The sequence below is a fragment of the Rhodnius prolixus genome, unplaced genomic scaffold (genome assembly GCF_049639745.1).
Source record: "Rhodnius prolixus isolate KJV_2025 unplaced genomic scaffold, Rpr scaffold_5, whole genome shotgun sequence".
Classification (NCBI taxonomy): Eukaryota; Metazoa; Arthropoda; class Insecta; order Hemiptera; family Reduviidae; genus Rhodnius; species Rhodnius prolixus.
In genome coordinates, this window is record NW_027411624.1 from 5,840,504 (window position 1) to 5,850,013 (window position 9,510).

At 32.7% G+C, this 9,510-nt stretch overlaps 1 protein-coding gene across 4 annotated transcripts; it reads right to left on the reverse strand.

The window, feature by feature from the left end:
- Positions 1 to 1,136: 1,136 nt before the first annotated feature.
- On the reverse strand, positions 1,137 to 9,156 carry LOC141458017 (cytochrome P450 4V2-like). 4 transcript variants are annotated; one of them, XM_074135507.1, is made up of 13 exons: positions 9,018 to 9,156; positions 8,779 to 8,943; positions 8,479 to 8,591; positions 5,760 to 5,850; positions 5,451 to 5,633; positions 4,604 to 4,673; positions 3,716 to 3,842; positions 3,547 to 3,628; positions 2,949 to 3,058; positions 2,804 to 2,872; positions 2,562 to 2,730; positions 2,276 to 2,458; positions 1,137 to 1,340 (listed from the first exon to the last, which is right to left on the reverse strand). In XM_074135507.1, the coding sequence occupies exons 2-13, from the start codon at positions 8,852 to 8,854 to the stop codon at positions 1,174 to 1,176; spliced, it is 1,440 nt and encodes a 479-aa protein (XP_073991608.1). In that variant the 5' UTR covers positions 8,855 to 8,943; positions 9,018 to 9,156; the 3' UTR covers positions 1,137 to 1,173. The 4 variants fall into 4 exon arrangements, with proteins under 4 accessions (XP_073991608.1, XP_073991607.1, XP_073991610.1 ...); XM_074135506.1 differs by lacking the exon at positions 9,018 to 9,156 and having other exon boundaries at positions 8,779 to 9,011; XM_074135509.1 differs by lacking the exons at positions 8,479 to 8,591; positions 9,018 to 9,156 and having other exon boundaries at positions 8,779 to 9,011.
- Positions 9,157 to 9,510: the final 354 nt, after the last annotated feature.

Below are 9,510 nucleotides of genomic sequence, written 5' to 3' on the forward strand. Positions count from 1 at the left end.
AATCACGCCATGTCTATACTTATTTAGCACATTTACTTGTTGCATATATATTTGTGCAGTTGTAAAATTCTAATAAAGAAAAAAAAAAAAAAACTCTTTTTTTTCAAATTTTGTTATAAAAAATTTAATTAATTTTAGTAGAGACATGAGAGTGTTCATACCATTTTTTTTCAAATATTTTAATTCAACCACATACATTTTAAAAATAGATTATTTGATAATATCGATTCGGCACAGTTTAGGTGCTACTACAAACAGCAGTCCTTATTTTAAATTTGAGGTTATTTTGTACAGGAAGGTAATGTAATAGTAATCAAGGACGGGTATCAGTATTACAAGTACTAATGGCTGTGGTGACGAAGGATCTAGACTTCTATAACAGAAACTTCTCATTAAGTGGAATACTGATGTTTTTTTCTTACAAATGATTCAGGCTTTTGCATCTAACAGGTAAATATTTTCTTAATGTGCGAAAAACTTTACTAATTTGTTAGTATGACTAAGCCAAACAAGTATCATCTTCTCATAAATATGTTCTTAGTGAGTCCAGTTAATTAAATTTTCATAATTAGAAACCGATTTCAGTGATATTTACTTGCCAATCCCAAGTGTTAATTCGTCAATTTAATAATTAGATTATGTTTTGACTAGTTTGTTCCCCATCTCTTAGCGCATTCTACAGTGCGTATTTGTAAGTTGAAGGCACTTTTTCATTTTCAAATTGTAATCCATTTTTTTAATAACTTCGAATTTTTCTATTTGGGAATTATAATTATTCATGTTTATAATTATGATATATATATTTTATAATTTTTCTTTATCACTATATATGCATGCTATAACATAAGTTGCGATTCTCATTCTTACAATATTTCAATATAATTTGTGATGTGTATACATATAATTCATTCTTACAACAGGGGCCAAAACACATCTTATAGAGCTTAATCAATTATCTGATTTTGCAAAACAATGGGAAGATTTTAGATTTTAACCTCAGAATCATCAACCAATAGAATTTTTAACCATGTATAAGATTGACCGATTGATCATGTATGTATATGATTGACAGACAACTTCAACTATATTTTAAGTACAATTATATTGTGGTAGAAGGCAGTAATGATACAACGACATAATGTAAGTACCAGTTTTATTTATCTATTGATAATATTACTTGACAGTAATCCTTGGTTCACATTTAATCATCACAGAATTACTTCTAAGCACTAAAAACGGAAATACGCTGATATCTTCCAGTTTGGTGATAGGTTCAATTTTAACAGATCTAATAATTGTCGAGAGGATGACTTTTATTTCCATCATGGCAAATTTCTGCCCTGAAAATAAAAATAATTATTTCTGTATTGATTCAATATAGAAAAATAGCAATTGAATTTTCGTTAAAATCAATGTTGAAAGTCCATTAATAAGTCGTAACTATCTTACAGCTTTTTTTCAATCAGATTTGGATATTTAATCAGAATTCGGATAGGCTTTTTAATCTATTTTTGTCCATAAACGTACTTTCTATTGTTATTTTTATGTGACTGCAGTAATGCTCTTATCGTAATAATCAGATAAAATAAGAAATTAAAGTAATGTAAAACGACTTTTTATTATGCTGAGTGCAATGTAAGTTATGAAAACATCTTTTGATACAGAACCTTAATCTTCTTTAATCTTTCACCGATGTTTTTCACTTTCTTCGTATCATATTAAGGAAAATAGCTATTACGCAGATGTTCGGTTCTGAGATCTCATCTTATGCTCTGAATCGAATAGTATGATGACAAACCGCACGGACGAAATTTATATAAGTGGAACTCAGGTTTTATTTAAATTTTTTCCAAAATTTTGTCAGGCGATACTTCAGTTAAGTTTATCCTCTTGATTAATTTGAATTATATGAGTGGTGCTTTTAAAAAAGAACATTTTTGATCTTCGTATTTTCAAAACGGATATCTGCTAGAGCATCACACTTTAGCAGTAGAAGAATTTGTTTCAACAAAATAATTGTTTTATAATTATGCAGGATTTCCGTCAACAGGGTTTTTTTTAAATTCTTATTATTTCTTTGACGCCTTCTCATCTTAATAAAGGTTCACAACCCAACATTGAGAAACACTATGCTAGAGCGCTCTAGCTAGGTTTATCCTGATCAGCGTACATTATAGGGTTGCATTAATATATACCTATCTTCTTTTTCCATTTGACTTATCTCCTACAGATAATGTCTATAGTGGTCCAGAACGGACAGTGAAATAATACTAACCTATACAATTTCTAGGTCCAGCACTAAACGGTATATACGAAAATGGATGTCTAGCCTTGCAGTTTTCGATTGTAAATCTCTCTGGATTGAAAACCTCAGGATCGGGGAAGTATTGAGCGTCTCGATGAAGGAAATACGGAAGTACGATCACATTTATTCCATCAGGTAATACTAAATTCCCATCTGAAAATTATAACAATAATTAATGTTGCAAAATGTTATTTAATTACGTCAACCTTGATACAGTTTCTTGATGAATTTATTGCAATAACTAAGAAATACTTACGTAGTTTTAAGTCTTCGGTGAGTAATCTTGATATATAAGGAACACTGGGATATAACCTTAATGTTTCCTTGATGACCATCTCTAGATAGTGCATCTCATGTAAATCTGTACTGGTCACAGCTCGATCACTTTCACCAAAAATTGCGTATTGTTCTTTAAATGTTTTCTCCTGAAATAGTTGCCACATTCTATTAATAGAATTTTATTTAGTAATAAAAATCATTAATAGTAAAGGTAATTACCTGGATACCCGGATGACATCCAAGCATGTATAGTGCAAAAGTGAGGGCGACTGAGGTAGTATCGTGCCCCTGGGCGATTTATAACCGATATGTATATATGGCTCTATTTGCGAAATTTATAGTTATAAGCAATCTAATAACTTACCTCGAACATGAAGGTATCCACTTCTTCTCTTATATCCACATCGGTGAATAAATTTGGATATTTCAGATCAAGTTCCAACAGACTGTCTAAAAATGCTTTAGGATTTTGTGCTGAAAGTAGAAAATAATTACGAATTTTGTTTTCTTAATAAAATATAGTTCTCGTTATCCAGTTTGTTTTTTTTTCTTTTCTTTTTTTCTTTTACTCTGCTAATTTCTTCCTGTAATCGAGCAGGTTTTCGATTTTGAGATTTTACCGGGGTTGAGATAGGAGTTGGCAGCAGGTTTTTCTATTCAGCTGTAATGTACGTTGGCAAATCGTGCAACTTTGGTAACAATAAAATAAGACTCAAATGTTCGAAGTTTATAAGAAAGTTTGTGAGTTTTGTATCTTGAGAGTACGAGTAAGAGAAACTCTTAAGAATGTTATCGTTACATTTTAATGTAGTAGTAGCTTCAAAGTTCAGTTGAGTTAAGTTAATAACAAGTTCGGTTTGCTGAATAATTCTTTAGTTTTGAAAAACCATATACATGTAGCAGGTTGTTTTAAATAACGCATGAAACTTTATGGATGTAAATTGAATTCTTTGATAACATACCCAACAAATCTTCTTCATTTTCTGTTTTCGGGCAGTTTCTAGACATCTCGATACTGTAACTAAGTTTTCTTTCTTTAATTATCTGTGGGCAACAAGAAAGAGGAAATCTGCCCTCAAGCCACAAACAAGTTTTTTGCATTTAATTAAACATTTAATTATATTAATTAACCTTTTCAGAAAAGTTGTGCAAAGTTCGTATAGATTTATAAAATTGTTTACCAGAAGGCAATAAACGGTATAACCAATCTTTTCCCTTCCAAAATTTACGAACTCTATCCACCACCAGCTCAGGTAATCTGTGAACATTTAATTGTGTTTAAGAAAAAAAAAAAGATTCAGTCTGTACGTGTTTCTGAAACTTCTCTTATTCCAAATGTTTTTTACATTTTTAGTTTATTTATTTGAACAACGAGGAAATAACATACCTTGAACTAGTGCCATCTGTCCAGAAAATAGCTTTGTACGGGTATTCTCTGGGAAGATAAGCGGCTATGTGGATTTGGGAGGGCAAATTACTTAAGAATTCACTTATTAGTGAGGGTGAGGGATCAGTGGAGTATAGGCGGTACATATCTTACCTGGAGGCATCAGGGAAGGAGTGTTTGGCTTCTTAGAGTGATTATCCGCATTTGCCGTCTGTTCGTTCCCCTGGTATTTTCCTGGAGAATCTGGGAGGTTATCAAACTTGAAGAGATAGTTTACTTCCCGTAGAACACTCTAAACGTCTTAATTTGGGGTGCCATTTTTGGAATATCTAATAATGACGTACTTGTACCGGGAGGGGGTGCGTTGGAAATCAGGAAGTGGTTACCCCTTACTACCGATACCTTACTCTTACAACTTTCTTGAAGTGCCTAGTTCCATTAATTTGGAGGAGCCTTGCTCAGAACATATGGGGTGCGTCAAGGGTTGAAATGGTGCGAGGAGTTGCACCATGGCTTCCCATTCTACCTGAGGTTTCTCTGGAGGGCCTAGTGTTTTTTTAATTTTTTTGAAGCTTTGGAAACTTGTAATTTTTAACTCACGATACTGATGGAGGGTTTAAACATTCATTAACCTTCTTACTGCATCCACATATTTCGAGGCTTCATTATCTTGCGAGTTCAGCGTTATCCCCATGGCGGTCTCTGGACACATGAATGATAACATTTTAATTTTTAAGATTACTCTAATGTCTATAAACATGTAAGATTTTTATTATGTTTCTTTAATATTATAAATTACAACGGTATACAAGATAAAGATTAAAGACAGAGTAAATAATGAGAAGCTCTCATGTTGGGATACTCATTTTTTTGGTCAGTCTCGAAAGATATCTTGGGTCCACTGGCGGTTCAGTCAGCGAGGTGGATTGTCAGGAATGATAGAAGAGGCGAGTGAGTTTCCGGTAGGATCGGTGAGAAAATGTATCGCAATCATGGTATTTTTCTTGGTGAGTTGTTGAACATAAGCAATGTTGACGTCGATGTGGAAATTAAGTTTGTGACGTAAAAAAAGACCATCTATTATCTATTACGAGTATTTTAGACTGGAATGCCTGTATGTAAGTCAGTTAGGCTGAACTCCACAGCTCTAGACCGTAAGTCCACATAAGTTTGTTAATTGTACTGTATATTAATCTGTTCGATTTCGTTGATAAGATGGTCTTCCGAACGGTAAAGAAGTTTGGTCATAGTCTGTCTCTTATGTCTCGTGCATAGATTCCAAGTTAGTCTATGAAAAGCCTAAGATAGCGCAAAAGTTTGCACAAAGAAGAGGATTGAAATGTGCATTGTTAGCATTTCTTGATTCGTCACTTTTTCGTCCATGTTTCTGTGTCCTCCTCACTGAAGAGAAAGAAGATATCGCTAAGCTGAAAAGTTCAAATTTGTTTAATTTATAAATAAGCATGAAAAGACTCTCACCACAAATAGTGTCGAGAGTGCACAGTGTGACCAGATGATCGACCTCAAATGGTTTACCATCTTTCTTCAAAATGTTACGCAAAAGGTATCTGGCATGTTTATTTATAGTTGGTAAATTGTCCTTTAAAATATTGAAATGAAATGCTGTTGTGAGCAGTTTCCTTCTTTTACGCCATTTTTCACCTTAAACATGTAATATTATCTCGAAATTGTATATTTTTAACTTTCTTTTACCAAGTAAGAGGAAGTATTACCATTTTTATTTACTTCATTAATACCTTTTAGAGAAACAAAATAAATGACATTTACCCGAACTTGTCAGTAATCCTTCGTTTAGAAATGTTTGAAGTGGTTTATATTCAAGTCCTTTTTTGATATGATTCACACTTCCAAGTAATTGCTGTTAATAAGACAATGTGTAAGTAACTTTTCTGTGGAAAATAATGACGGCCATTTTTTCCTTCTTCTGAGTGGTGATTAATATTCTAAACAGATTGTTCACGGAAATACCTTTCCAAGGAATCGTTTGTAAATCAGATATCTTCTCAAAAATTGAACACATGCAACAGATTTTAGTTCCATCCAAAAATCCTTAAGGAAAGAGGTTGGCTCTTGAAAAGTACCATAGTTTACTTTAAACTTCTTATTCTAATGCAAGATGAAAAATACTCAGTACTTCTGGACCAACTGTAAAATTTGCTAAGGGCAATTCACCGGCCTACTGAGGTGTTTAGATTGACTTACCATATTTTTTTTTTTTTTTTTTGCGAACTGGGAAATTCTGAGAGTTTGTTCAATTCAGAAAACGCTTACACTCATAATTGAAAAAACCAAATAGCGTACTAATTACGAAAACACCAACAATTTTTTAGTAAGAATTTTTAGTTACCCTTAAATTCGATACGAGAATAACCTGGACCCTACTGAAAATCTACTAACATTACACTGAAATTAAGACGGCTTACAATATTTTAAACAGCTCTAACCTCTAATTGAAAGATAGACACCTCTGAAACCTCAGTGCTTGTTCTATACTTAGAATTTTATTGATTCACTGAGCATCTATACACATAATGCAATAAACAAAAACACAGAGGGATGGAAGCAGACACAATAACAGACTTGATAGACTGGACAGCACACATGTTACTAGAGAACTTGCGTTGTTCTGAAGTTGGACTCCACCAACGTTTCTGGATTAGGTTCCTTCTAAACTGACATTTTCCATTATGCATGGTCCTAATTCCTGTTTACTGATCAAGGAGGTTGAGTGAGTTGCTAAAATCGACTTTAAAGAAAATTGCCGAACCGGAAATTGCTTTTAACTTAATGGATTGTTCACTTTCTCGGAAGTGGCTGCTAGGTTTTGCTGTAAATTACTTAATACATTCATGCCCAATAGATTTTATAAATTTAACTTTTATAATTCTTTTTTATTATTTACATTTTATAGCAGTTGGGATAGGTTTTCCTGTAAGGTTACATTTCATTGTAATGTGAGGTTACAAACTAAACTAAAAGCGAACAAAACTGGTGTCGAAAGGATTAAAATAAGACTCGGAAGTTTTCAATTGGAGAAAAATTAGTGAGTTACAATCTTACGAATAGTCTTGTGAGTGTTCACACTACATGTTTTCGCCTGTAACATATCCTGTGTAATTACACACGTGCTTTAAATAAATATGTGCACTTGAAATCTGATTATAGGTCAGACGATAACAATTATAAATAAAATTAACCATGAACGGTTAGTGTAGAAGAGGTTATCTGTTAATCTAGAACAGATTATATTGTTTATTAATTACCATATTTTTTTTTACAATAAATTATTTGTATATCATTATTTTTTTTTACGATTTAAAGCGCGTTAATATCTGAAGTTATTGCGCCCGAAGCTTTTTTCAGTGCAATGACGGCCTCCGAACAGTGTACTCTCGTTAAAGACAAAACTCACCGGACAGTGAGCTGTAAGAAGCTCGCTAGGAAGAGCAAATTTATGTATTATTAATATTATATATGCCATTTATAATTATTCGCGTTATTTGAATAAATAACACTTTTTGTTAACTTCCGGGATATTCAGTGCTATAAAAACCATTGGGAAAGCACTTCCCGGAATGTTTTTTGTCTATGGATTTAAATAGACTTCTTCAGTGCCAAGATTAGAAGATACTGATGCAAGTTATTACTGCAAATCTTTTTTGTAGGACCCTTTGGCCGTTGGCTTATTGAAAGTAATTGTGAGATGGAAAACGTTGCGACTTCGACATTGCTGAAAAAAATGCATCCTCTGCAGCAATTCGCAAACTTAGCTTTACCAGCCTGAGAAAGTACACCCAACTGGAACAAACCAGTTGTTAAATACCCACACAACTGTCTCTTACTACAATTCTTCAAGTTCGAACTTAAATTTTTTTTCTGCCCTCACTAAAATTCTAGTACATATTTAATTATTACTACGAATTTAAATTCGTAGAAGCCATTTTCGAGAAAATCAACGAAAAATCAGTAAAAGTGGTATTTCCGGATTCTTGAAGCGAAATATAAAGTTTAACTTCCTGCAATTTACACTTACTTTTACTAATGTTAGGTAAGAAGGAAGGGTTAACGATCGTGTCGTTTTTGAATTCGTATTCTCACTGAAATATGCATTTTCGTCCAAAAATCGTGTCTCTTTTATCAAATCTATAAGAGGGGCCAGTAGTTTAGCTCCCTAAAACATTTCTTTTAATTACTGAACACAGGCACAATCAAGCTATCATTTATTACTTCGTTGCTCAGCAGGTTATTGCTGAAGAATATTGCATCTCTTCTACGAAAGAGAGGCAGGCATTTAATGACAAGGATCTGACAGGAGCAGATAAAAAAAAACAAGAATTTAGTTACGAATTCTGTTCAGATTCTGTGAATGTAAATACTCATATAACCCAGTATTGAGGGAATATTTTCAGTTACAGTTTTAAGCTTCTAATTGACGGCTATAACAATTCTACGTCATATTTCAAAAAATTCACTTTAAACTTCTTACCTCTAGATCATTAGGATCTTTCAAAACTATAATCGGGATGCCAACTATATACATTACGAACAAACGAGGATATTGCTTACGGTAGTAGTAAGAGGAAATAGTTTTCACTAATTCTGAAAATAAATTTTAGTAAAAGTTTAAGGCTTGTTAAAATTCTTGTATATTGAATATTTATTATAAAAAAATGTTTAAGTAATTGATGTGATAGTCAAATGAAATTGTTTAACTAGTGATTTTTTTCCTCCAAAACTAGTTCTTTTACTAGGAGTGAGAGAAATTTACAAAAATAATAATAATTACCATTGTCACGGAGAAGTGCAATGAAGATACCTAATCCAATAATTGGAATTGCCAGCGGGCCGGGTAGTTTTGACATGATCCTAATCGTCCTCCATCTGATGTCCACATAGTCAAAGGGAATGAATGCCACCAAAATCAATAAGCCTACCAGTACTACTAACAAAACTGTTAACATAATAGCAAATTACACCATAACGGTTTACATAAAGCGTACAGTTTATAGGAGAATTATTACTCACTTTCTGCGTGTTTTTAGAAAATCTTGGCACTGATAAGTGAAAAGATTATCACTTTATATTTGCGATAATTAAAACATCTTTAACAATAAAAAAAAAATGAGAGAAGGGATGGGTGCACAAGCCACTGGAATTCTTTATCTCTTGACTTTTTGTGATCTTCTGACCCTTGCAAGAGGGCGATGTTTCAGAATTTTCTGAATACCTGGAATGAGCAATCAATCTTGATATCTAAACACAATATAAAGTTTGTGCTTGTTCGATTTTTTCTTTTGTGACACATTGCATTTATTTATTTTTATTTTATTTACTTTAACACGAGGCTTTAGTTCCATTTAAGCGTATTAGACAAGTAAATAATTTCCAAATAAAAACATAATAATAGATAAATTAGGAATTTCAAAGCAAGGTACAATTGGGCAAATCAGAAAGTATAAGGAAGGTAAAAGGGTTTAGGGTCTAGTCAATAAAGTGCTCTGGTGTAGGCATTTCAATG

Excerpts from the sequence above, each read along its gene's own strand:
- LOC141458017 (XM_074135506.1), bottom strand. The coding sequence starts at position 8,953 with ATGTTAACAGTTTTGTTAGTAGTACTGGTAGGCTTATTGATTTTGGTG. Across the intron at positions 3,629-3,715 it reads TGCACAACTTTTCTGAAAAG|ATAATTAAAGAAAGAAAACT; the intron begins GTTAATTAATAT and ends TGTTGCCCACAG. Across the intron at positions 2,873-2,948 it reads TGGATACCTTCATGTTCGAG|GGGCACGATACTACCTCAGT; the intron begins GTAAGTTATTAG and ends TAAATCGCCCAG.